The sequence below is a fragment of the Pungitius pungitius genome, chromosome 14 (genome assembly GCF_949316345.1).
Source record: "Pungitius pungitius chromosome 14, fPunPun2.1, whole genome shotgun sequence".
NCBI classification, from domain to species: Eukaryota; Metazoa; Chordata; class Actinopteri; order Perciformes; family Gasterosteidae; genus Pungitius; species Pungitius pungitius.
The window spans coordinates 5,088,504-5,116,469 of record NC_084913.1 but is presented as its reverse complement, the minus strand read 5'-3'; the positions used below and the strand labels follow the sequence as shown (position 1 = coordinate 5,116,469).

At 45.9% G+C, this 27,966-nt stretch overlaps 1 protein-coding gene and 1 long non-coding RNA gene across 2 annotated transcripts; both read right to left on the bottom strand.

Annotated features, from left to right (window-relative positions):
- Positions 1 to 3,747: 3,747 nt before the first annotated feature.
- LOC119227260 (uncharacterized) lies at positions 3,748 to 22,395 on the bottom strand. The gene is made up of 3 exons (XR_005121328.2): positions 21,977 to 22,395; positions 5,436 to 5,504; positions 3,748 to 5,195 (listed from the first exon to the last, which is right to left on the bottom strand). It is a non-coding gene; the product is annotated as an uncharacterized LOC119227260 (long non-coding RNA).
- A 1,302-nt stretch (positions 22,396 to 23,697) lies between these two features.
- On the bottom strand, positions 23,698 to 27,735 carry foxa2 (forkhead box A2). The gene is made up of 2 exons (XM_037485881.2): positions 25,961 to 27,735; positions 23,698 to 25,296 (listed from the first exon to the last, which is right to left on the bottom strand). Exons 1-2 carry the CDS (start codon positions 26,030 to 26,032, stop codon positions 24,121 to 24,123), a joined length of 1,248 nt encoding a protein of 415 aa, XP_037341778.1. The 5' UTR covers positions 26,033 to 27,735; the 3' UTR covers positions 23,698 to 24,120.
- Positions 27,736 to 27,966: the final 231 nt, after the last annotated feature.

The window sequence follows — 27,966 nt, the reverse complement described above, 5'->3', positions numbered from 1 at the left end:
AGAGTAAACTCTGCTCATCCATGTACCTAATAACCATCGACACAGATCCAATCAAAAGTTATTAATATTGAAGTTTGACTTCCTCACTCCCATGTTACGATCCGGCCTGGACCAATCGCGCGCCGCGCTGCGCGGCCGCCATGGTAACCGAGGGGAACGCTTGGTCTCTGTTTAATAAAAGCGGTGGTACCGGAGCGAGGGTCCCGTATTGACCACTCAGGAAGAGATTAAACGCTGGTGACATTTCCGAGGTGGAATTTGCAATTTCCACAAATATGAGGGCGTCCTCGAGCCCGGCATGACAGCACATAAAATCAATACAAATAACCTGAATCCCTAATACCTTGATCCCTGTTAGTGGAGGGATGCATTACAACTAAGACACTGGGAAGTGGGAGACACAGCCTTCTGTAGCCCCCCCCCCCCCACCACCACCACCACCACCACCAGCGCCGGGCTCACCGCTGATTCCTATCGACTGTCTCAGGGCCAAACACACACGCAATAACAATTAGGTGGGGACACCGGCCCAATCCGCTCCCTCTCACTCAAACGCACACATATGTTTGGAAACCCACACTCCGGCAACAATGCAAACCGGAAGAAAATGGAGACGTGTTCTTTTTATTTACAGATTTTTGGGAGATTTTCGTTTTGTCGCCTTTTTCAGTAAAAAAAAAAAAAAGGTGTTTTCGGCGGCCATTAGAAACTATTAAATGCCACACAACGTGATTCCCGAAAAGCCGACATAAACATTTCCTATTGATATTCTGACTGTGGAGGAGATATCTTTGGAAACACATTGGCCACACCCGTTGTGAGTCATCACAAGCGGGATTAGCGGGCTTACCCCAGATTTAGACGAGGAGAGACACTGAAAAGAAAACAGCTCCTTCTTTATATCCTCTCTTCTGTCTGTTGCAAGAGCCGAAGGAGGTGGGTTGTGTTTGGGGGGGGGCAGGGTTTGGTGCAAGAGGGGAAGGGGTGGGTGTTGAAGGTGTACTGCCCCATACAGTAGCTACTGGGCAGGCTCGAGTTGACACTGGTGTTCATTCTCTAAGCCCTCACAGAAGGGCAGGTGAAGGGGGTGGGGGGAGGGGGGGGGGGGGGGGGGCAGGTGGCTGGGAGAGCAGTTGGCTCCTCTTCAAAGCGGGCAACCCGTAAAAAAAAAAAAAAATGTCAAACCACTTTGAGTCTACATGGAGCGCTAATAAACAAAAGGAGGAAACCACTGCGGGGGGGGGGGGGGGGGGCAGCTCCCTCGCAGTGGTTTCCCCCCTTATCGACAGCGTTGAGTCTTCAGTGAAGGCCCGAAAAGAGGTAGACGCGACAGTCGGGGGCCGCGTCCGACCCCCCCGTGCAGCCGCTTGTGGACGTTTTGAAAAATGTTGTTTGGAGGTCGGCGTTCAGCTGTGCCGCTTCATTTCCGGCTGATTGTGAACGGGGTGGGGGGGGGGGGGGGGAGTGGGAGGCATTACCTTTTTCCATGGAGGCGATAACAGCGCACCTGCCGTCTCTCCGCTTTCCTGTCTCCTCCCAGCCAGCGCTGTTGTCTGCCTACAGGTGGTGGCGGCGCTGCTATCGCCCCTGCCCCCCCCCCCCCCCCCCGCGGCCTCGTGGAAAACAGCTCTCGTAAATGGCTGTGCTTTTATTTTGGATCAGCTGCGCGGAGTCCTCTTCCCTGGCAAGAGCGAGGAGGAGGTTCCACCTTTGAAGGGGAACCAACGACCAGGTTTTCTTGTCGTGAGGAGTACAGCTCAGCTTGTCAAAACGGTTGAATATTACTTTCGGTTTGTAGCATGGGTAATAAAGGATTATTAGCATTATTTGTTGTAAAACTAGGAAATATCATCAGGCAAGGTATATAGGACCGCGGGCTTCGTTAAGCATTTTATTCATTACAAAACAACTGTGTGTAAAGCACCTGGTTTGCAATATACGCAAATAATTTAACAGGAGTCCAAGTTCTATGCAAAAATATAATTTGCCTGTTTTTCAGTATGAATATGAAAACATTCGTATACTTTGTGCTTTAAGTGTTAAGTGTGCAGAGACGTCACATTTGCTCTGCGACCCTCTTGTCACCTGCTTCCACTTTGTTTAATAATGTCGAACACAAAGTGGTCCTTTACCCTCAGCTCGTCCCACATATTTATGTGAGTTGTTTCTTTTTCCCAACCCCCCCCCCCGCCCCGCCCCCCCATAGCTGAGGGATCACTGATGGACGTGAGAAACTGAGACCGCGGCTCCAAAAGCTCGCCTGTCAGGAGGTATTACTGCTGCAGGACAGTCGGAATCCTTCGGCACTGATACCCTAATCTGCGTCTTTTCGCGAGTGCGACTCCCCGCCGAAGTGGTCACTAGAAAGGGAGAGAGCAAAAGGATGTGGGGGTCGCGGGGCGGTGGGGGGTGGAAATCCAGGTGACCCGTGACGTTCGCCGGGCAGGTAAAATCGGAGACATGCCTGAGCACGGCGGGTCCTTAACGCAGCCTCTTTTCTAAAACCCAGAAACCTTATCCCCCCCCCCACCCACCCACCCAACCCCCCCTCCTTCCCCCCCTCTATGGAAGAGGGTGTTTGCAGGAGATGGGTATTAAAAGCTGTGCCCCAGTAAAAGCTGCCATCATCATTACGCTAAGGGGTTGAACTGTGGCGGCGTAATGTGTGTACCGAGTTACTCCGTCTGTTTGAAGGGCCCTCAGCAGGAGTGTGTCTGCTGTTGACACTCCCCATTTAATATTGTTTGAATTTTTCATCAAGATCCCGAGCAGTGTCACAAGAGCCCTTTTGTTTTCCGACTTGTTTGTACATTCTTTTTGTCTCTCTCGGTGTATGTGTGTTTGCAGAGACATTATAGACGTTTATTTAGTTTGAAATGTTACGAGTGTGGCTTTGCATGTCCCCGCGCTCGCGCTCATGTCAACTCCTCTGACAGATTAACCACGCACTATTTTTTCTCCTTAAGTATTTATCCCGGGGGTCTGTGGGGGTCTTGCGGGGGGGGGGGGGGGTTTCTTGGTTCCGGAGCTTCAGACATCCCTGTCCTCCTCTCCTCCAGCGTCTTTTGTGCAGGGGACCCTGACGCAGCCCTGAATGCAGGTCACTGCAGGTTACTGACAAAGCTCTGTGAAAGGGGCTGGGTGGGTGGGTGGGGTGGGGGGGGGGCGTGTTCTGTGTGTGTTTGTGTGTGTCTGCCCTGAAAGAAGTGCACACGATTAAAAATAGCCTGCCCTCCTGTCACTGCATCGACCATTAAAAACAGCTGGGCAGGGGGGGGGGGGGGGGGGCTCCCGTCTTCATTCAGCCACGTGAAAGTTGATTTTCTCTTTGTGCCGCTATCTTGTCACGACTCCCCCTTTACTGCCGGCCTTTGTTGGCCGCTTTGTGCGAGCGCCACGGCGGAGGCAAAGTCAGCCTCATAAAAAGAGTTCATTTTGGCTTCACTGGCCTCCGATGAACACTGGGAACTTTCCTTTTTTGTGCCCGCGTCCATGAATTGCCGCTCACTCACCGGGGCCCGTCAGTCCGCCCTCAAAGGCCTCTTTTATGAAGCATTTCCTACTTCTTCTCCCCCTTGGACACGTTTTGTCAATCCACCCATGTAGGTGGGCAGCCTAATCACACTCGGGTGGTTTTGATACCAACAGCTCCGCTCACAATGCGGATGCAACTACTGATTCGTGCAAAAGAAGATGAGAAAACAAACGTCCATGCTTCTTTTTTTTTACTTTTTTTTTATTTGTGCATACAGCAAATCATTTCAATTAATCAACTTCAAAATGATCATAGTGTCATCTTACGGTTCCGTGACAGTGTTTTCGTTTTTCTGTCACTTATGACACATTGGAGCTTTCATTGGGTTTAGGACGAGTCCTCTGAGTCTACAGGTAAAAGTAAACACGCGGGATCCCACCCATGGAGCAGCTGTCGGTGCTTTCAATGAATCCGTCTGTACCTGGGCAAGCAGGCGCTGCGAGGGTTAATGGAAGAGGAAGAGGAGGAGGAGGAGGAGGAGGAGGAGGCGGAGGACGCTGTGGTCTGTGCGCCACGGGCCTCCTCTCGTTAGACGTGGAGCTCCCAGGAAGCCCTCCTTTTACCGGGGCTCGTCATTTTTCCGCCACCCTGCTCTCTCCTTGGCCCCTCCCCCCTGCGCCGTCTCTTCGCTCCATCCGAGCGAGGCCTCAGAGAGAAGCAAGCAGCAACATGCGCCCTCACACACCGACACACACGCGCTCCAGAAGGCAGACTCAGGGAGCAGACCAAGACGCAGAGGCGACGCACACACGCAGACACACGCACACACACACACACACACACGCAAACAGTCAGAAAGTCTCTAAAGGGCTTTCTTATCTTATCAGTATTGTCATCGGTCTTTCATCCGGAGACAATCCTCTTGTCTGATTGCAGTGACTCCAAAAACAAAAGAAACAATTTATACTCACAAGGACAATTTAGAGGAGTTTTTGCGAATCTTAAATAGATGAAAGATGGCATTCAAATGACAGATGACAACACAGAGCGATGTTACGATAGAATTCCCAGAGAAAGAAGAGGTTCTTGTGTGCTCTTTTAGAAACGTCTGTGCAGGTGTTGTTCTGTACAAATCTCAGTGTTTTCTTTTTCTTTACCTTTATTTTCAGCGTTGTGTTGTTGAAGTGTTACCACCTTGTTTTGTGTGCCTTGTGTGTTGAAGGCCAGTTCAGGCTGTGCACCAAATCTAAATAAACTGATCAATAAATCAATCAAACTGTTTGGGTTTCATTGTAATATAAAAAAAGGGGCCCGTTTGTAAATAATGCAGTCTGTGTAATACCATTATCTATTTCCTTCTTTTTATCTTATAATGAACATTTTAGGAATTGCTATACTAATTCTTCACAATAATATTGGTCCCTCCAGTCGTTGACAACATTATGTGTTAATTAAATATACTTGGTACTATTCATTTGATGATAAATATAAAAATTCATTCTGATTCAAATGTTACATAAATGGCTCCATGGCCCAATAAACCTCCATAGGATTCTCATTATTAGAAATTATAATGCATTATGGGTCGTTAAAGCAGATGCAAGGGGTGATCTCTGTAGTGTGCTGACAGAAAGCGTTGCTCCTCCTCTCGTCCTCCTCGTTTTCTCCCACACGTTCCGCTTTTGTTCCGTCTCTCTGTCTGTTTTGGCCTCCGCTGCTGCTGATGGAAGGGATTGTCTGGTTTTATTAATATGACAGGTGAGCCTGCCCAGCTGGTACCTGCGTGTGTGTGTGTCTGTGTGTGTGTGTGTGTGTGTGTGTGTATATGTGTGTGAGTGCCAAAGAGACGCAGCTGTCCCATACACGCAATGCACACACACGGTATCATATGAACCCATTCACACAGGCATTATTGTGGCATACGGACATGTATTTTATTATAAAATATAAATCCACTTACAAGATGCTGCGATCTGAAGTGCGCTCTTCCTGTCAAGCTGGTGAGGAGCAGCAACAGCACACAGAAGCTCTGGAACCATATTTAGTGTGTTATTACCCTCACACATTACCGCTTTTTTGTTTGCTTCCTGGACTGCGAATCGCCAGCGTAATTTCCACCATGGCCATAATATCCCTGTTCTTGTATATACACTTTTTGATTTGACTCATACGTTGAGGTTCAATACATCCGTATTGACTCAAGTAATTGAACACGGGGAGGGGGGGGGGACACGGGCCGTATTCATAAAGGAGGCAGAGAGAGACAATGCAGTGAATGGAGGGTTATTGGAACAGCGGGCGGGAGGGAGAGAGCGGCATCGGGGGGGGGCGCACGTCTGTCATTGACTGCAGCTCGGGCGTGAAGGTGGCGGCGCAGAGGTCTTCCACCTGAGCCGACTGTGCTCCAAGGCGCTCCATTACCTGAGTGGACCTCCTTTGTCTTATAGCTCCAATGTGGAAAATGAACGCAGCACTAGGCCGCCAGGCGTCAAAAGGAGTGGTGCGTTTGTGTGAGTGCGAGGGGGAGGGGGGGGGGGGGGGGGGACGGTGGGGGGGGGGGGGGGGGGGTGAAGGTTGAGAACGTTCTTGAGGGGTTACTGAATGTTTACGCGTATTTTAAAAGGCAAGCAACACCTGCTCTTCGGTTTCATCTCAGCTGATCGTGTCCCAGGAGGACACGTGTGGTTTGGTGAGCCTTTTTAGTCTCTTTTAGTCTCACTCTTTTTAAAAGAGAAGTTAAGTCAAAAGAAGCCGATTTCTCTTCGTGAAACAAGAAGTGGCCAACTTTTGAAGAACCCCTCTCTTGAATCGATGATTAGATCGCTTGATGGGGAGGAATCTTTGAATGACCGGAGGCAACGTGATGCCCGCTCTTGTAGGTGGATTGAAGTCCTTGCCGGTATGTCCCACCATTGTAGATTTATCGGGATGTGTTAAGAGACAGCAGCCAACTCTCACAGCAAGTCATATTTATACACGGGCCGGTCCGAGTGCTCAGTCTCTCTTTTTTCACCGAACAAAGGAAGCAGGTAGAATTAGCACAAAGGTCGTAAACTGCATTCTCCGTGGAAAGGGAATATTACTTCTTGTAGGTGCGGGCCTGTCAAAAGACAAGTTTAATGCAGTGCGGTGCTGCTTAAAGCGCACTTTGCTCTTTTCAAATTTTTGCCATTGTGCCCCCGGCGAGATCAAAAGGGCCCTTTCAACATGTTCGCTGTGTTCGACGAGCTTTCATGTCTTGCCTCATTACTGGAAAAACTTTTCTTTGATTGAGCCGAGTTCTGAGCGGGAGTTTGGTGGGACAATGGGGCCCGGACGACTTTCACCGGGACACAAAGAGGGGGCAACAAAGATGTTGTCTCAGATCCCTCTCGAGATGCTGGGCCCCCACGCTTCACTGCGGCCCCCGAGCCGCCCCCCCCCCCCCCCCCCCCCCCCCCCCCGGGAATTACAGTAAGACCCCTAAAAAGTGAGGATTTGTAACTCCTGTGATCAGACTCAGCTCACGACCAGCGGAGGTTAAATCCCCCTGCAGAGAAGCAGCCGAGATGAGCTCTTCCGAATACATCTCCACCCGTTTGAACCCCGTCTGGTCGTCCCCGGGAGAAAGGTTTACTCTACTTCGTGTCTTCTGTCACAAACTTTTAGGGAGAATTACATTTAAAAAAAATGACACATAACACTTTGGCTTTTAAAACAAATGTTTTATTCATGCAATTTCCGCACAGTTTATTTTATGGAAGTTCTCACATTTGGTGCCAAGGCACCAATATTTTTTTCCAATCATTTCGTGGCAATAAAGCAAACAAAGCACTGAGTGAATCCTTGAGTACACACCACTCTCTGACTCTTAGAATTGGGCTGCAAAAGTCCAAAAACCCTAGACGGAAGTTGCATTTCACCGATCAGAAGTACAACTTTTGACCTTTTTCTCCCTCCGTCTTCCCATCTTTTCATTTCACACGCGCAATTTATTTTGCACTTCAAAATCTCTATAAATATCTCCAGAGTAAATATTTGTAATCACTAGGCCCCTTTTTTGCATCTATCTCTCTCAGCTTTACAACTTAAATTCCATATCTGTTAATTTAAATTGTTTGTTTTAAAACATTATTCATCATCTTTCCAGTGATGATAGCGGTTTTATAGGAACAGGTAACTGCAAAATGTTGAACCAAAGGGCCAACAAGAGACAGTATAAATATTGGAGTGATCAGGTAAAAAAAGGGTGAAAGTGGAAAATGTAAAATGAAATAAAAGGCAGGTACTGCAACTTTTACATCCTAATCATCTCTTCTAGTCTTTGGAGCCAAGGAAAAAAATAAGAGCCAAGGCTTTTGTTCCTGTTATCGCCCACTGTTCATTTGTCCCCCGGCCCGGAAAGCCATGCTCAGATAACGCCGTCCTATCATCTGATTGTCTTATCAAAGTTGAGCGACGCAGCAGCCCCCCCCCCCACCCTTGCCCCCCCGCCCCCACCCCAGTCCCTCTGCCTGGATGAAAAGGTTAAGAGCTCCACGCCTCCTGTTAAAGTGTGCGGTCAAAATACACCGACAGCAAAAATAAAACACCAGTGTTTATTAGATATCATCTATTTAAGATTTATTTGTCACCCGGAGGTGTTGCAACACGGGGGGGGGCTCGCGTGGGCCGATGCATTCAGGGCCCCCTGTTTAATTTCTTAAGGCCTCCTCCCTGCAATTCAAGTGCGGAGGGTGTGCAACCCCTCGGTCAGCGGGATTGCCCCACTTGAACTAAAAGACGTTTTGGTTTGGTTTGGTTTGGAAAGGGAAAACCGGGTCAACCATTAATTTGTTTGCTCTCCCACTAGTCGTGACCACGGCAAATGCCACCGCCTCAAAGAAGTGGTCGGCCGTCCTCACTTTTATTTGTTTGTTTCTCTGGAGGGTGTGTGCGAGAAGTTGTGAAGCGGCCGGACATCGGCCCTCGCGTAGGAAGAGGTGGGGGGGGGTCTCCAGAAGGAAGGCTATGGGGAGCTAGCAAACAAGTTAGCTATAGCGACAGAGAGGGGGTGGGCGGGAGGGGTGGGGATTCATTTAGCCAGGCATAGCTGCTCTTGTTTGTGGTTGTCCCTGACAGCGTCGGCAACGCTGCTCCAAAGCACCTGTGTTTGCTCACTAGCTTTCCCCCAATCTGCTCGAAAAATGCTGTGAGCATGTCACATGGCGGCCAGATAGCCCGGGCACCATGGGAATACAAAAGCCGGGGCTTTTAGAACAGTTAATCATTAATGGAGGCCTCGCTTTTGTTCCCATTCAGCCCGGCGCTGACAGGGGCTTTGATATTACATATGGCAGACAGGTCGGACGTAGATATAGCCAAGTACATCGACTGGGGAAGTGCTTTCAGGTCGCTGGATGCAGAGGGGGGGGGGGGGGGGGCGAGCTGCAGGCGGGAACGCGGCGATGGAAAAGTGTCCCTGAGAGAAAGCCACGTGCGTCTGTAGAGAGAGAGAGAGAGAGAGAGAGCGCACACGTCAAGCTCACACAACCATCAGCGTGAAGGCGATACTTGTAATATTGCTATGAACTTGTTGAGGTCGGCCCCTAAGAAGCATCACGACGTGTCTCAAAGGGTATGCGTAATGACACTGCAGGTTGTCCAAGGCTACCAGACAAAAAAGAAAAAAAAAAAAAACCTTATCATAGTCTGTGATTGGCAGGACGGATGTAAACGTCGCGGGATGGGAGGCCAACTCACCAGCCCCACAATTAATTAACATGCCCTAATCTTAGTTTGCTCTCCATCTTGAACTGTCAAAGAAAAAGTCCGGGACTCGTTTCATTCCCTGTCAAAGCGGGCTTTGGGACAGGAAAAAAAAAAACGAGCAATGCATGAACTTGCTTTCACAAAGCAGCAGGGCCGATTTATCTTGAGGGGAGATTAGGTTTACACAGCCGCATTCTTAATAAAGCACTAAAAGGGTCGGAGACAAACTCTTATCTCACATTTACCTCAGCATGCCAATGGTTCTTTATTGAAACTTAGTCGTGAGCCCCACCCTAAACACCCCCCCCCACACACACACACACACACACCCCCGCCAGTGCTACTAATACTGTATGGGAGTTGGAGAGGATAGTGGGATCACAAACATTTACGGCTGGAAATGCAGCACAAGAGGAGGCAAAGTGGCCACTCAACGCAGGATGCTCGCTGGGCCGAGGGGTCAATCATTAACGGAGCGCTTTCAGCAGTATCTGCTCCCCCCCCCCCACGGCTCCGGGTACAAGTCGAAAGATAAATGAAGGTTGCGTTTCAACTTTAGGTGCTTTAGCAAACACCGCAGCCCACACGTAGGTTTCTCTTGAGAGGTTTTTGGCCGCGTCCTGGTTCTCATGTCAGAATCTCAACTGGCCAACAATAGCCAAGTGACTCAGGTGTTTGTTTGTGTCGATTTCAATGGAGCATTCGCGGAAATCTATAGAAACCTCTTCCAACATTCCAACATCAAATACACCGGTTTCTCATTCTTTTATGTCTTATGCTCTCTTTCCTTTATTGATGACCATTTTGATGAAATGGAAACATACCATAAAAAGGACTTGAACCCAAACGTCATTAACGGAGCAGATCCAATGACTCCAACAGAAAATGAAACATGTGTGAGAGCCATAAATCTTTCCATTCTTACATTTGGCTTGAGTTAAGGCACAGTGTGTTTATTTGCTAACCCTGGTCAGCGATGATAAGGGCCATTGGTGTCCCCAATCTCTCTTAGTGACGCCCGTGTTTCTGCGATGGCGTTCGCGCTTTACAAAACAGGAGAATAAAGAACAAAACATAGGTGCTAATAAATCCTCTTTTACTCGGCCATAGGGAAATAAATTGGGTCGAGCGTGCATGCTTCGAAACAAAAGTTCCTGTTTCGGGAGGGAAGGTGCATGTGTGATGGATGGCTCGGCAAACATAGTTGACATACCTGGCCAATGCCATGGGCCGGTCACAAACCCAGGACTGAGAGGGACATTGTGTGAGTGTGTGTGTGTGTGTGTGTGTGTGTGTGCATCAGCTCTCGAGCAGCTATCCCTCTTCCCTCTGAGGTTTCCTCTCCTTCCTCTCTTGCACTCGGGCCACGGGGATCACTTCATTCGGGCAGAGCCCCTGTTTGACAGAGACAGAGCCTCCATATAAATCCTATTTATTTGATGTGCAGTTCTACTAGGACGCCTTCGATCCGTCCTCGGGGAGCCCGCATCTCAAAACACTCAAATAGTCTGGGTGTGGCGATAAGCACGGGGCAGGAATTATACTCCCAAATTCCCAAATCCTCATAGAGCATTGTTCCATCCGTCTCGAGACGCACTGGAAGAGAAAAAAAAGGGAACAGATACAGACTGGGGGAATTATTGCAGTTCCTTTTATTGGTATCCTTTACTTCGTCTTGCATGCGTGTTTTTTTTTTTTTTTTTTTACATGTGAAAGATAAATGGAAAGAGAAAAGTGAATATATGAAGGGTATGACATTTTGCATCCAGGTTGTGCAGCCTGCAGCGAAGGGAGACGGGTCAGTGCAGTCCGGTGGATGAGCGGTGGACCTTTATGGGGAACACCCAGGAATGTTTAGTTAACTCGTCCGCCGCATTCAAGCATGTGTGTCAAAGGTGTTTACAGGGTGTTGACATTCACACATTGGCAAAGAGGTAATGTGAATGGCGCAGCAGTGTCTGGCTGTGCGGGGCCCCAAAAGCGTTCAGCAAAAACTAATGCGGGGGGGGGTTTGTTGCAGCAACGACGATGGCATTTAAATTGAGAAGTTAAAAAAACGCTTCTGCAAATTATTTCTCTAATTCGTTTTTATTTAATCCAGTATTCATGCAGAAAAAAACATGTTTATATTATTACAGCAGCATTTTTACATCAAAAGAATTAAATAGATGTTTTCCTTTGCAGTACATTTTTTTTAGAATAATTAATATAATAACAGAATAATAATAACAGAAGAAGTCATTCTAAAAGATGAATATTTTGTGTCATAGTTATTTTTGTTCTGTTATGTGAAGATATGTTCTAATCATTATTATTTCAAATTCAGGTTTCTGCATATTTGGATAAATATATTTTTCAAAACTGCTTTGCTATCATTGATTATTTTGTTTTTTGCATATTAAATATAGCCTAAGATCATTTGAAATATTTAATCTTTGTGAATTCCATAATAATTGATAATATAGTTTGATCAATAATGTCCACCAAGCAAACATTTGGTGTTTAAAGGACACTCATTACTCTTTAGCTAATAATTAAAAGATACAATTAAATATACTAGTCCATATTTGTCCCATAAATCATTTTATTTTTAATAACAGTTTATCTCCTGGGTATTAAAGCCAATAAAATATTTTTGTTTTTGTGTTCAAAAGGCAAACAAAATACATCAACTCTGATCGTAAATTTCATGTCGTGGAATAATGTGTGGAACCACTAATAAAACTAACCTGATAACCTGCCGTTTCATTTCCCTTCATGTAATGGCTTAGCAATAAAATACATTCATTAAGCCATATATCCAGCCTTCGTATCACCACATACGTTCAACACCGAGAATAAATAAATACTTTGCTTTTTTTCACATTTAAATGAAGACTTTAATGTCCAAATAAAAAAATGAAGAGAAAAGTCCTTGTTGATTATATTCACAAATAAATATTGATGTAAAAGAACTTATAATAAAGTTGCTTTTTGAGGGGAATACCACACTATAAAATATATTTATGTCAAGTATCCAAACCTTTCTAAGAAAAAAGAAATAGGTGCATGGCAAAAAGCCCCAATTTTGACTATATCTTTCACTCTATTTTTCAAATACAAATGCCAAAAATGTAATTCCCAGTCACTCTCGGAGAAAGCTATCTTTTCTTCTGCGGAAGGTTGCCAAAGAGGAAACCAGTGCCAGCGAGCACAAGTCTGTCTGTCTGTCTGTCTGTCCACACGACCACCCACCGAGTGCTGCGGGGCATGAAGAGAACAGCTTTATACCCACCTACAGGTGACAAAACATCTAACCTTAAAGTGCCAATATGTCCAATCACGTTTTCCCCACATCACGTCAAATACAGTAACTGAACGCCGCAGCTATTACCCGGGGCCGCCATTGTTTAAGGTAATTGGAGGGGGGTGGGGGGGGGGGGGGGGGCTGTTGTAAGTTTCCTACGCTATGACTCACGCGGCTTCTTTTCTCCACCCATGAATGCCGGGAGATTGTAGGTCACAGTGAACTTAAAAAAAAAAAAAAAAAAAGTCCTCTCGACTCATAAATTACATGGCCACCGACAACCTTAAGCGGTGTCGAAATGCCTCGCACAGAGCTTTGTTTCAGCGTTGGTGGAGCGTGAAGCTGAGAGCACCACCCCACAAGGAGCTCGGCTCTCTCTCTCTCACGGGGGCGCAAGTAAGACAGCGATTCATCTCGCCATACCTGAGGTCTGACATGCTGGCAAAACGCTGGCGGTGCACCGAAAGGTGGATGTGAAAACAAGCACTTACTGTTTCTTAATGATGTTGCTCTTTGAGGTATCGCTTCCGTAACGGGGGTCATGCCGCGTTTTTTTTTTCTTCTTTTCGGGTGATTTGTGGCCCTTGTGAATAAAGTCTGGTCTTAAATGTAAGATAGCTCTGCCCCAAAACAAAAGGGTTCTCCTTCCTGGGACCTGTCTTGGCACAGCTACTGGAACTTTGAAATCTGATCTGATAGATTAAGAGCTTAGCCGTTAGAATAAACCATTGTGGAATCATCGTGGGTTTTGTGTTTTCACTCAGTGCGTAAAGTGTTTGAGAGAGCACTCGTAACCCAAAATGTCAGTGTGTCTTTGAATACATTAGAACTTAAAAGAAAAGCTAGATAATAAACGCATTACCAAGCGGTTAAATAAATGTGACACAGCCAACGAATCTCTTTTCTCAAAGGTTTCCTTGCAGAACATCATATTGTGTAGAAATCATCCTCGGCCTGACCACCCAGGGGGTCCCTGACACCACAACCTTTACAAAGGGGGATGGGCGTGTGTGTGTGCGTGTGTTTGTGTTTAGGCAAGTGTCTGCTCACATGCATGAATTTGCTCCTTCATCTTATGTGTGTATTGATCCTCCGGTGACATCCCACTGCTCTTCTTCTTTTTTTTTTTTTTTCTCTGTGTGGGATTGTTTGTTTGTTTGTTTCAGATGCGTTTACTATTGTCGTTTTATTCCCGGCAGACTTCAACTGGGAAGCACGCTTGCTTCCATTTCCTGCCCCGCAGACAACGTGACGTGTGTTGAAGTGTGAATACGCATTCGGGTTCGGAGCGCCGGTTCAATGTAAATGCAAACACAAACCAACAAAACGAAACAAAAGAGCACAATATGGAACCTTCTCTCGGCCAGAGCCACTACACTTGCTCTGTTTGCCCTCTCCTCTGGCTGGAGTTGCCATTAGGTCATATAATGACCGCAACTCATTTCTCCCTCAAGAGCCCTCGGAGACTCTTCCTTTGGCTGGAAAAAAAAAGGGTGCATCTTTTGCCTTATACTAGAAACGGGGGACGCCTCAATTTTCTCTTGCGTCCCAAATCTAACTTGTTAACTAGTTTTTCCCATTTTTTGATTAAACAAAAAAAAAAAACACATTCAAACTGCTTTGACGTGAGGATCCGGTCTGGTGCAAAAGCCACTTAGGCACCGTTATCGCAGTGGTGTGCTTGACTTGTGCTGCCTCTTCTTTGCCGGGGGAGAAGGGTCAGCCGTTATCCCTCCTCCGCCCGGGCCTTTCATGGCAAACTGAGGGCAATTCAGCCAGCTAAACGGGTACACAAGCTAAGGTGAACCGAGATGCACGCGCGATAACGCGTTCAATTAAACAACGCGGCGGCGTGGCAGAACGCGGACAGATAGATGACCATACAGTATGGTCCCGCACAATGGGACTTAAAAGTATAGGGCAGCTGGGCTCTTATCTGGCCCGGGGAAGAAGAAACCAGGCAACAAAGGGAGGCCTAAGACTAAGAGGCTTGATGCATGGGAAAGCCATGGGCCGGCCATTGTGGCTGCCCTTCTGCTGAGCAAATAGTCCAAACTGTTCATTCCCCATCTCCCTTTCTCTTGCCGGTACATTGTTTGTGTCCTTGCATTTCATTCTGACTGGGGAAGATTGCTCTCGGGGCCAGTGAGCAAACAGTCCAGAAAAGAGCCGGCTATCTCCTGCCGTTCCCAGGAGAACTAGCATTTTTATTTCAGCTCCAAGCTGTCAAAGGCTCGGAGAGTTTATGTCAGGATCCTGAATTAATTGCTTTAAGCCTCAGGGCCGACGCCGGCGTTTTCTATCACCAAATGTTCGGTAAAATGTTTCCGAGCAAATTATGCAGCCCCTCCCCATCCCGGCCCACCGCCCCCTACACCTCGTCCGCCAAGCATTTGGTATTGGATACATGCGGGATGAGTTTCTGCAACACAAATGTGTTTTAGTTGTTGTGACAGCACAATGGCGTGAATAGTGATGGGCTATAGCACGGCTGTCAAGGATTTGGTGGAATGAAGGCAAACATCAAACTTTTGTGTGTGTTTTCTCTCTCTCTCTCTCTCTCTCTCTCTCTCTCTCTGTGCGTGACGGTGGGTGCACGAGCCAAGCTTGGCAACAGAACGAGTAAGCTTACAGATGCCTCAATAAACCATAGCCGTTCAGACATTTGGTTGACCGAGCTTTAAAGGCTCCAAACTGTCCTCTGAACTGCCAAACTGATTTCATAACCGTCTGTCACCCTCCTATCCATCCTGTGCTGCTGCTTGCTTGATGACAGCGACATGATACGCGGTGCAGCAAAGCATTTGGATCGGCAAAAGGCGGCCACACGTGCGTGCAAACTGTAGATCCGGGCTGATGTTGAAGACGCCTCAAGTTTTAAAGATGTTTGGTTCAAAAAAGCTGGGGTAATTTTCCTCCAAGTGCATTGATATGTGTACTTAACAGCAAATGCCAGTTTATTCTATGCAGAGTTTATGTCTATTGTTTGTTTTAGAAAAAGGACGGCTGCAGCTTTTTTTTTATGTGGCCATATCTGGATGTTATGTTTTCATTCTGTTTTGGCTCCTATTTGAAGGAGCAACAACGGGAGGAGGCTGTCCAACAGTTCCAGTCTTCAGAGCAGCACACCAATAACTGAAACCCAAAGTCACAATCTGGACTCTACTGAGCTATTCTTCATTCAAATGCATCGTGCCGCATTGTATTTGCATGTAAAAAACAGTAACAATATGATGCTTTGCTATTTGTATAAATAAGCCCTTTGACAAACTACCTGTCATTCACCCATCGCTGACTACAACTATTCCAGGATGTGGCTGTCCAATTTAAATAATGATGGGTGTTGTTCCCAAAAATAAATGCAACTACTTTTCACGTGAAGGGTTTGCATATGAATGGAGGTCAAAGTGAGATTTGCATTAATACGCAAACACAACGGTCTATGGCACTGTGAACGGTGTACACCGCCACGGCTGATTTAACTGTTAGGCCCGGCACAAACGGATGGTGACACATCGGAGATGCCCCCTTTCACCCAACATCATCTCCCCGTTGGGCACTTCAAGGCATCAAGGGTGAACCTGCTCTCTCCAATAAATCTGCCAGTTGACTCCTTAATCTGAAAGGATATTAAGTGACAAACGCTGCGATGTTTCTGTCAATGTCAAGCAGCCGAGGGTTAAATAGTGTGTATCAAGGGACTACTCTGCAGTGGGGGGGCGGGGGGGGAAACTTACACGCCTCATCCTTCATCATAATCTGCTGAACAGCCCTACAGACACCTCCCCGCTTTCCTCTATGCTTCAGCCGAGCATCCGCCTTTCCATTATGAATAACCCAGCCATTTATATGGGATTAAATTGGGGATTAATTTGATTCAAGTCAGGGTATGGGAATTCATTAGCGGGGTGACAGTGGTGCTATACATGGGGGGGAATTTAATTTCAAACCCCAAAGGGGGAAGCACTGTGGGGTGCTGAAATGGAGGTCTTAAAGACAAGGAAGGGGAGGGGGGGGGGGTATTGTACCACACTTTAGATTTGGACAGATGTAAGGTGGCGCTTTAATGGTGTTGATGGGTTGTTATCGAATTGAGAGCGGCAATGCAATTAGGTGAGAGCGTCGCTGAAATGGACGAGCCATGCTGGATGGAGAGGGTCGATCCGACGGGGGGGGGAGAGAGGAATCACATCTGGCCTTGTTTGATCAAAAATAGTTCTTGACACTCGCATGGACCGCTAGGAAGTAAATGCCCTCTTTTTTTTTCTCGCGCAGATTTGGCTCTCCCTCATACGGTATTATAATCAGCACATTATTTGAATGTCAGTGATTCTCATGAATGTTGAAATGGCATATCTATACCGCCGCCATTCCCGACACGCCGTACGGTGTAAAGCAAAGGCATTAAATTCAACTCAGACACAGATTACAGAATTCACCCCTGCAGAACACCATCCTGGCATTCTCTAAATTGGACAAGTCCCATTCTACGATAGCCTATCACCGCGCACATGTCCGCATAGGAGAACATATGCAGGACAAAATATTCCGTAGTTTGTTATTCCGCGGACGACACTGGGGGCACACAGGCTTGTTTGCCTTTGCTGGGAGAGGAGATTGGATTGGGGGTTTAAATGAATCGCTGGCGCACCACGTTTATAGGTTTCATTAACTTTTAATGAGTTGGGTGTCCTTCGCCGCGATTGGCTGGCAAAGCTCTGCCTTCACTTCCTGGAACTGGAGCTGAGGGGGAAGTAAGGGGCCATTGCAGCGTGTTGGCTGCCATGTCCATGGACATGTGCTCGTCGAATGGGCCACGCAGTGGAAATAAGTCAGAAGAGGAGATAAAAACGTGTTACTATTCCAAAGCAGAATTCCCAGATATCCATCAGCACTGGCAACGGGAGAATCTAAGACCCAGCTACCCTCGAGGGGAATAAAGACGCCCTGGAAGATCGATCCCAGTCGAACCGGCATCCCCTTTACCACAGCTGACTGACATATCGCTTTATGGTCTCTCTGCAAGATGGTTTGATCTCAAAGACGGCCAAGAGACCTGCTGGGAAGTGCCCGCGGAGAGAAAGAGCAGCTAGAAGCACAAGCGAGTGCCTCCATGCACACAAATGTTTCCTGCAGTCAACTCAAGCAATACCTGTATGTATTTTGAGCGTCTCTAATCGCCATACCAATACGGTATCTTTCTGCCTGGTTGACCACATCTATTATCTCACATGGAGGGCTGTTTCTGTTCAATTTATGTTTCTCCTCGAGAAGCTAATCCCCTCCTCCAGAGTGCGGCTGAGCCTCACTTCAGCACAGGAAACAAAGGACGTGGCCGTCCTCTCAATTTTTTTTGTGCATGTACATCCATCAATCCACCACCCGTGATACGGTGTTGGTCCCTCTTTTTTTCGGTTCGGGTTTGGTAAGGGCCGACTTCTCCTCCATTTGCATGACGACAGGCCTGTGTCGCAATACTTTACGAGAATAAACACTGACCATCCATCCACTTCCAGGCATATAAAAGCAGCAGAGTATTGAGAGGCGCCCCGTCCTGGCCTGAATGGATCGCCTTTAGGTCACCGCACGTCCCACCAGCTGCTGCCTCACAGTACTCAATGGGCATTGTTGGTGGACCTCTCTCTCTCTCTCTCTCTCTCTCTCTCTCAGGATATGAAGGAGTCCTACATTGGAATGTGACATAGTTGTGTCAGAAGAGTGCGGACACATCACAGCCAGCGGCCGCATTCTAACCCTGTCCATTCTGCCATCCCTCTAAAGCCAACACACAGACACACACAGACACACACCTCTTTTTTCACTTATGACAGAACCCCAATCGGACCCAATGTAGATTTAGAAGAAGCCACATATTTCAGTCGTTGTTGAGAGGGAAAATTTCCAACAGTGAAATGGAAGTGTCACCTTCATCAATGATAATAAGTAGCGGTGACCATTAAAAATCCATTAAATATTTATGAAGAAAGGCCTAGTGAAGACTTCAAAATAATTGTATGATCAAAAATTGCTTGAATATTATTCATGCCTTTTGTGAAAATCATAATTACAATTATAGAAAGATATTTCAGAAGCAAAAAATTAACGGTTCCTTGAAATCTAAAATAAATGGTCGTTTATAAATGTTGTTGCAGATCATTTTAAATATCCTCACTGAACAACAAATATGAACCAACCATTTAGATTTGAGCCATAGGATGAGAATCCTGTGCATGATTTCCTATAAGCTAGAATGTTAAGTTTAATTCAAAAAATCAAATATTACTTCCTTTTATTTTATGGGATGTATGTGCCAATTACAGTCTACAATAACTGTTCATTTAAAGCATTCTAGGAGCCTGATTTATTGCGTAATATGGCTATCTTTATCTATTGACTTTTTATATAAACAACTATCTTAATTTAAAGTAGAGCATCACTTAACTGAAAAGTTAAACTTAAGCACCTTATACTCAATTGGGGGGAAAACAAATCCATTGGTCTATATAAACGTGCAATTTTAGTTTTGTTTATTGGAGGCCTATTTTAAATGATGTGTTAACTATAAATATTAAAAATAGAATTACCAGGGATCCCTTAATGTATGAAACCGCCTCAATGATACAACCGTCATTACAAATATATTTTTCGTGTGTGCCAGGGCCCTTTAAATTACAAAATGTGGCCGTTTTATTTTTACATAAATTATGGTGGTGTTTTTTACCATTACAAACAATAAGAGGCAATCAAAATAGTAGAATAATATAACGGCAGTGGAGTTTCCATAGAGGCCTGAAAATGTGTTCATTGGTGTCATATCAACAGACAATTCGAGCAATAATAAAGTAGTCCATGACTTCATATGTTTCTTTATCCGTCCGTATAAACATGACAATAACCCACATTTATATATGTATATTTTTTCAGACACGTTTCGAAATAAAAAATAAAAAACGGAAGGCCTAATAAAGAATACATGTGTTAAACGTAAACCGCATGGTCGGCGCATGACGGGACGACGCAGCGTTCTCCTCCGGGACGGGGCCGCCCGCTGAGAAGCCATGGGTGGCTTCACGTTTTGACTCCGTGGGCCCTTTAATATACTGAGGGACGGCAGTTTGCCTTGCTAAGATATGGGATTAAGAGCATTTCTGGTGAAAGAGGAGTTAAATCGGGCTAGTGTGGACGATCCCTCCCCTGCAAAAAGGCTGAGACAGAATTACAGCTTGTTGGACCGGTGTCCCGCCGTCGCCATGGAGACGGATCTACTTGGGTGTTCCAGTCGACGGGTATATAGAGCCTATAGGTGCGCCGGGCGATCTGTTGTAGCCTGGCCTGTAGCCCGTAGCACCACATTTCCCAACGCAATAACTGCACCCGATTTATACGCGGTATACGTGACCGAGTCGATGATTTAATCCCCCGAGCTCTCGTGCTCGCGGCCTCACTGTTCCAGCTGCGGCTCCCTTGAAGGGGATTTTCTCACATCATATTTTTCCTTCATGTGCAATGCCCCCCTCTTTTATGGATAGAAGTGCCGTCGGGAATGACGGAGCCTTTGCCCCGCTGTACTCAGCTGACGCCCATGGGTGGATGCGCATGTGGCTTACACGGAACTGAGTCATTCAATGGAAGTGTGGGGGGGGGGGGGGAAATAGAGGCCCAAACTCGTTTAAGTGTTAAAAAGCATCGCTGCGGGGGAAATGTCTCACTTTGGAGGTCTGGTAAAATTACACGCTGTTTAAAGACGTGGAAGAAAATAAAGAGTAAAACGCCTGTTGTTATACAGTTCGATTTATTTTTAAAGAAAAGAAGAGGTATCGCAGACATGTTTTAGGCCTGTATTATTCATTTTGTTCTATTTTAACAAGGCTTTATCATAAGAAGGCTTCAATCCGTGTATTAATGTCTGCACATTCCCCCCGCAGTAAACCCCCGCAGCCATGAAAAGATAGCGCTGTGTCTGCGTGAGAAAGTTCAGGCCCTAATCAAGAAAAATGCAAATGTGCGACCACAAGAAATGCAACGAAATTAGATTAGCAGTGAAGAAGGGAGAAAAAAAAGAGGATCAGCAAGGCTGGACCGTCCTTTAAACAGTTGCTATAACAACAGATGTGCTCGTCTGCGGTGGTGTGGCTAATGGAGTTGCAGAGGTGTCACACCTGACGGAAATGCCAGTGGCAACGCTAGGAGATGGGGAAGGCGCAGCACTGTGGCCACGGCACGCTTTCGTCGGCCATGTACAGATTGAGGTTGGATACCTTTGAACCGCCAAAGCTCCACAAGGCCATTCCCATCTCAGTGTGCGCCAGAGGGGGCTTGACTGGTGTTATCCCGCCTTCAAAGGATTGGCGGAGAGTCGTGTCCGGATACAACTGTTTGATATTAGCTAATGGACATTTTTGAGGGCTCTCCATCTTCTTGATTTGTCTACTTGACAAGATATCCTGATGGACATTTTCTTCGAAGATGCATTTTTGCAGAATTATGGGACCATTATTTCTTTCGCATATTATTTTATTATATTACTGATATAAATAATATTATCATATATTTGATTACTTAATATAAATATCGATTTGATCATAAATAATGCAGGTAATACTGTTATGCAAAATATTTGTTGAATAAATGAATAATAAATTATAAATGACTACTAACATTTGTGGGTTATCAATGAGCATCCTGTTAGAACTGTAGTTTACATTAAAAAATACGTTTCGTTTATATTTATAGTATAGATTTTATATTATATACATACAAAAAAATGTATGTGATTATATAATTTGAAAAATGTCTATAGCCTGAAACAAAATCGGAATGGATTACTGGTGTAATATAAACAGCTGAACTCGCGTGCACAAAATAACGATTTCAGTCGGCCGCACAGTGCACAAAATGCACAACTCAAAAAGTTATTAAAGGCATAAGATGTGAAATTTCCGTAAGACCTGCAATGGTCACCCGTTTCCGGTGTCAAGCCAACAGATTATTCGATCAGATGGTGGTTTTAAAAAAGAATCACCGGCACCGAAAACACGTCGAATTATCTCATCCTTTTCTTTCGCCGTTTTAAGTGGCATTCAAAAGAGACGAAATCACCCGTTAGAGGACAGGTGTAGTTTTGCGGTGCAGCAGAATCGCTTTTCTCCATCACACAACTCAAAAGACCCCAGAAAACCTGAATCAGCCTCCACCCTGCGACCTGCAGATCCCCCTCCGCTCTGCACCACCCTGTCGTCAAATCCAATACGTCTCCCTTTCTCGTGAATTTAGGATATCAGCCTTTGCCAACAACACCGCCCCCCCCCCCCCCCCCCCCACCCCCAATCCGTCCACCCACCCCCCCCCCCCCCTCCCAACCACCACCAACCCCCACCCCCCCTGTTCATGCATGTCCACCAAACCACTTCTCCCTCTCAAACATACTTTTTTTTCTTCTTTTTTTAAGAGATATAGGGATATAGGGAATAAAAAAAGATTCATACCTGTGCAGAATAGCCGACGCTTGTGGTTGGCAAGCCACACAGGAGCCCATTGTAGAAGCTCGCCTTCTGCCTTCTGCAAAGGGCTCCAGACATCACGGCATTTATTTGAGCTCAAACTCTGTCACTGTTGACTTTAGCACAAAGCAAAGATTTCACTGCCCCGCTAGTTAAAAAAAAAATGATTATTTTACAGAGATATCGATCAGTGTGCTATAAAAAAAAATCAGCTTAGCATTATATGTCTAAAATGAATAGAACGAAATTTAATGTCTGTGTAAATTTACAGAGGCGCGACGTCCTATTCAAAGTTTACACTTGTGCAATTTGGCTTGTGTGTGTGTACTCTTCCTATATGTGGGCATAGCCTACACTCCATTGTTTACTGGCTGTGTTTATTCGCAGATCACGCTGTTTAAAGTGCGATCTGTGAAGAGGGTCTGGAGAATAAACGCACACTTTCCGGCCCTCGGTGTTCACAAGGCGAGGAGAGGGGTGTCATTCGGTTATTGGGGAGCAGGTATCTCCGGCCTTGGATTTGAGCTCAGCGGGGAATAGCAGTAGGGGGAGAGAGAGGGGGGGCTGTTTTGTGGGGGGGGGGGGGGTCGATTCATTTGGACTACAACTAGCCTGTATCTTATCTAACAAGAGGGGAGGGTCCAGCTACTTTAAAAATAGGGAGTGGACAATGGTCCCCCCAGATTGTGGGGAGAGAAGTTAGAGCATCACATTCAGGCGGCTCTGTTCCCAAATCAGCCCTTTTTTCCAGCAACTATTCTCCTGCTCCACGGGGAGGCTGTTTTATGTGACAATGACATTTAATCTTATTCACTGATCTAAACTTTGCTGGGTGTGCGTGCGCGCGTGCGCGCGCGTGTGTGTGTGTGTGTGTGATGGTGTTTGAGTAAGAGTGCTCGGTGGGTTTGGATCATAATGTATCTCACTAAATGTGTGGGAATTTAAATGGTTTGTGTCATAATTCTTCCTATACGTCCTCCTCCAATTTCGGGAGATGAAATTGTACCACGTGTTAGTGATTCTTTGGTTTGGATGAAAAAATCATTTCGAAGTCTACTGGGATTAAAGTTTGTGATTTTATTTCCTGTGTACTTCTTTTTTTTTTAAGTATCTGTTTCTTCTTTGTCACCAGTGCCAAACTATTACAAAGTGGGATAAACGTCTTTTCTCATAAATATCTCACTTTGCATTTGCAATTAATAACCTTATGTCTGTTTTGTTTACATTTTCTTACCGACAGATTGAGAGCATTGTTCTCGTTGTTGTCCAGCAAAGCTAATAATCCCTTCTGAAAACCTGCGCCTCATTATAACAGCGCATGGATAAAAAAAAACAATGTTTGAATCAAATATAAAGTTGTATGGCCTTTTATGGATATTGTGTTTTTTCTTATCATATCATGGAAAGCTCAAATTGATTAACTGAAAATAAATAAGGTATTCGATATCTTTTCTTTACACATTTTAGTTATTAACATTTAATATGTATTTGATGTAAACCATTTGTTTTTCTTTTTATTTAATGTAAAAAAAATATCCCTATATTTGTTTTTGTAATCTGTTATACTTTTAATAATCTAATCTAAATCCACCTTCAATAGGAACACAATGTCTGTGATGGTGCATTTTGGTGTAGACGCTTGTTGCCTCCTCTGGAATATATTGTTTTAGTAATAATAATCCCATTACAATAATCACACCAGCATATTCAGAAAACAAAACCAATAACACTTTAATATAGATTCTGTTCTTGTCACTACAAGAATACACATATAGAAGCCATAAATAGGAATTACACAAATGATTGAAGAAATCCTGCGAGGCATTTAAATTCATATAGGAATCCAGTTGCAGATGGAGGCTATTTTACAGCAAGTTGTTGTTGTTGTTGTTGTTGTTTTTCTTTGGGGTCCATTCCTGAAGCCGAACAGATCTCGTCACATTATCTTTACTTTTATTCATTATCATCAACAAAATAATTATGCTACGAACAAACTCGACAACTAAAACGGTGGGAAACGTCAAAAATATCTGAAATACGTATTGTACACAAAATCTATATTTTTTTTACAAATGTACAAACTGAAGGGGGAGAAAGTCCACGTCACGTCGAGGGGGGAAAAAAAAAGTTTATGAGGAGTTCATGATCGGCCTGGAATAGACGCCTTGGTAGTACGTTGTGTCGGCCATGGATGAAGAATCCAGACCGGCTTTCCCCGCCATGGAGCCCATAGAAAGACCCCCGGGCATCTGGGAACCGTAGCCGGAGTAATGCATCACCTGCTCGTAAGTCTTTAGGTCCATTTTGTGGTGCTGCTGCTCCGACGACATGAGGTTATTTATGGAGAAGGGGTGGTTGAAGGAGTAGTGGTGCTCCGGCTTCATGTGCGCGTCGTGCGCCAGCACCGAGTGATGCTGAGACATGAGGTGCTGCCCCTGCGACGCCGGCGAGGCGGCGGCGTGCTCCGGGCTCAGGGCCTGGCTCGTCTTCATGTCCGACATGGACCTTTTGTGGTCGCCGGAGGAGGAGTTGGAGTGCGGGGACTCGTTGCCGTTGCAGCTCTCCGAGCTGCTGTTGGAGGAGCCGCCGTCCCCGCCTTTGCGGCCGCCGTCCTTCGGGTTCATCTTCTTGTCGCACTTGAAGCGCTTCTGCCTCCGCAGGTAGCAGCCGTTCTCGAACATGTTGCCGGAGTCCGGGTGGAGAGTCCAAAAGGAGCCCTTGCCGGGCTTATCCGGCGACCTGGGCACTTTGAGGAAACAGTCATTGAACGATAAAGAGTGGCGGATGGAGTTCTGCCAGCGCTGCTGATTCTGTCGGTAAAAAGGGAAGAGGTCCATTATCCACTGGTAGATCTCGGCCAGAGTCAGCATCTTGCTGGGAGACTGCTGGATGGCCATGGTGATGAGGGAGATGTACGAGTACGGCGGCTTGGCGTGCGTGTAGCTCCTGCGGTAGGTCTTGGGGTCTCTGGACCTGTTGATGCTGGACTGTCCGTAGATGGGGCTCATGGCGTTCATGTTGGTGTAGGATGCCAGGGCGTTCATGGACGCGGGCTGCGCGGTCATGGGACTCATGCTGGGGCTCAGGGCTGCGCTCATGGCCGTCATGCCCGCGCCCATGCCGTTCATGGCGCCGGTGCTCGGCGACATGCCGGTCATGGAGGGGCTCATGCCCGTGTTGACGTAGGACATGTTCATGGAGTTGGCCGTCATGTTGGCGGGGGTGCCCATGCCGGACATGCTCATGTAGGTATTCATCGAGTTCATTCCCAGGCCCGTGTTCATGTTGCCAACGGAGGTGTAACACTGTCAGTGGGAGAAAGAGGCAATCATCAGCTTCATCTGGCATACGGTGTTAATTACTTAACACAGAGCGTGGTTTTTATGTAATATCTGTACAGTGATTGCATTCATTCAGAATAGGAAAAATAAATAAGTTATTTGAAACGCGCACCGGCTGGTACGAGTTAAATTGGACGCATTTACTTTTGCTTCCTGCTTTCTAATCGATTTGAAATTAAAATCAATTTTTAAAAAAAAACATAGCTGCAAGTGTTAAGTGAAATTATCCCCTGAAAATACACGCTGTCCTTGAGAGTGTTGACACCAAATATGACCGCCGCACAAATATTTGAATCAATCTCCCCAAAAAACAAACAGCTCAGGTGTTTGTTGAGGGGAAACACGGCACAAAAAAAATAACACCATGATTTGGTAAAGATATACGTATAGACTTTAGAAATTATAATCCATGTGAAAAGTTTCTCCCCTCTGCCACCCCTCCAACCCCCCCTACATGTCAAGCAACTTTGTTAGGATAGTGCGCTGCGTGGAGATGGGGGAGGATTTGGAGGCGCCTCAAGTCAATATTTGATCACAAAGTTAATATTATCTCAGTGCTAATATTGAGTTGTATAAAATGGGATTGGCTTTAGAAGGAAAAAAATATATATATATTTAAGGTACCCACCTCAGGCTCTGCGTAGTAGGTGCTCCAGTCGGTGTGTTCGTGTCCTTCCATTTTAACTGCTCCAAGCATCATGGAGGACCTTCACAAAGCGTCTCCCAGCCGGGGGGGGAAAAGCCCAAAGCCTCTCTAATAGCAGTAGATTTTGGGACCACTGGGTGTATTTGGCTCTTCGGGTAAGGGGTCCCCTCGTCAAAGAGAACTGGCGTTGATGTGTGTCTTACGGAGCCAGCCGTGAAATGCGTCTGTCAGTGACTGGAGTTCAAATGACGCTCCGTGCTGCCTGTTAACGCTGTGATATAGCTCTGAGCGCCAGGCAAGCCTCCAATCCCTACTTCTACGCCTTGGGCCCTATTTGAATAATCTCCTCGCACCTAGGCGTGAGACTCCTCAAGCTCCCCCCCAGCCCCCACCCCTCTCCAACCCAATTGTACACCTGCACTTGGCTGAAAAGAACAGTTTCTCATAAGAAAAAGCTTCATTAGAAAAAAACTATTGTATTTTGGATGGGGCCAGCGGAGAAAAAGGAAAAAAGGGAGAGCTATAAAGAGGAATGTCTGTTCTTTGGTGAGCTTTTCATGACGCACAACCCGCAAAAGCGTTTATTCCACTTCAGCTGAGAGGAAATGTCAAAGCGATATTATTGCGTCGCGTTTAAGGAATTTATAGCCTCGAACTTACAGCTGTTAATTAATTCACTGTGTAAACAAAACACCGCGTGAAAACGTTAATGGATTAGATACGGGCAGATTTATCAGTACGAATAAAGGAAAACTTATTTTACAGCTATTTACTCATCATTTCGCAGGTCGCGTTGCGGTTTAATTCCGGGCGCATCTGTTCACGTGTTACTCATGTATGTGATGTACGTCAGGCTTCACCTGCAGAGGTGCATAATAGCATGCGGGCCTGCATTTATGCATGCATGTGCACATGAGTCGGCTACTGCAGTGTACACTCCAATGACTCCTTTTGTGAAAATAAAAGCCCTTTCTTCGCTTTGTCTCGTGCTGTTTAACAAACACAATCCTGATGCAAATCGGCTGGTCTCCGCGTCTTTGTACCTTTTCGAATGTTGTTGTTGTTGTTGTTGTTTTTCTACCTCCTCAAAGATTTCACCAATATTTCCACAAAGGAGAGATTTGATTCTTCCGTACTAATCGGGTGGACTGCATTACTGTTTTCAACATGTTCTAATTAGGGTGGAATATGCCAGTCACAGCTTCAGAGCGCCCCCTCTTGGACATTGTCTCCAACTGGTTTCTTTTTCTTTATGGTGTCTGGTCCCGTCGTTCTGAAGTCGGTGAAACGTATTAGAATGAATACAAACTATGCACGTTTTTTTTTTTTTTTTTTAAATGTTTGGCACTAAAAAATATTGCACATAATTAAAGCCACAATAAACATCTGTTTATTGGAAGCTGTCAACCCTCCCGAGTCGTCCAGCCACCTACTAACGTGTCCGCCCTGGATTCCTCATTCTAAATTACATCAGGCTGAAATTAATTTTGTTGTTGTTGTTGTTGTTAGTAGTCTGCCATCGTGCTACTACCCTAACCCACAACACAAGTTCATCTAATGGTTTTCTTCGGACAGATCCGTCCAGTATTTACAGACACGAGGCTGCGGTGCGGTGCCAGCCACGTGTCAGTAGCTGGTACATCTATTTGACTGCATATTTACGCAAGAGCATAACTATCAGTATAAGACCCATTAGTAAAGGCAAGTAAACCTGTCGTGTTGACGAGGGACTAACAGCGTCTGCTTAACTTGGAAATGAGATCATGAGAAAAAGCTGTGTGTGTGTGTGTGTGTGTGTGTGTGTGTGTGTGTGTGTGTGTGTGTGTGTGTGTGTGTGTGTGTGTGTGTGTGTGTGTTTGAGGATTGGGGATCTCACCGCAGAGAGACCTGCGCTCTCTCGGCTCGACCTGACTTGTCAGGCCAATATTTTCTTTAATAATTCAATCAAACTGTGAAACAGTTTCATAATGATGCGATCTGTTCGATTA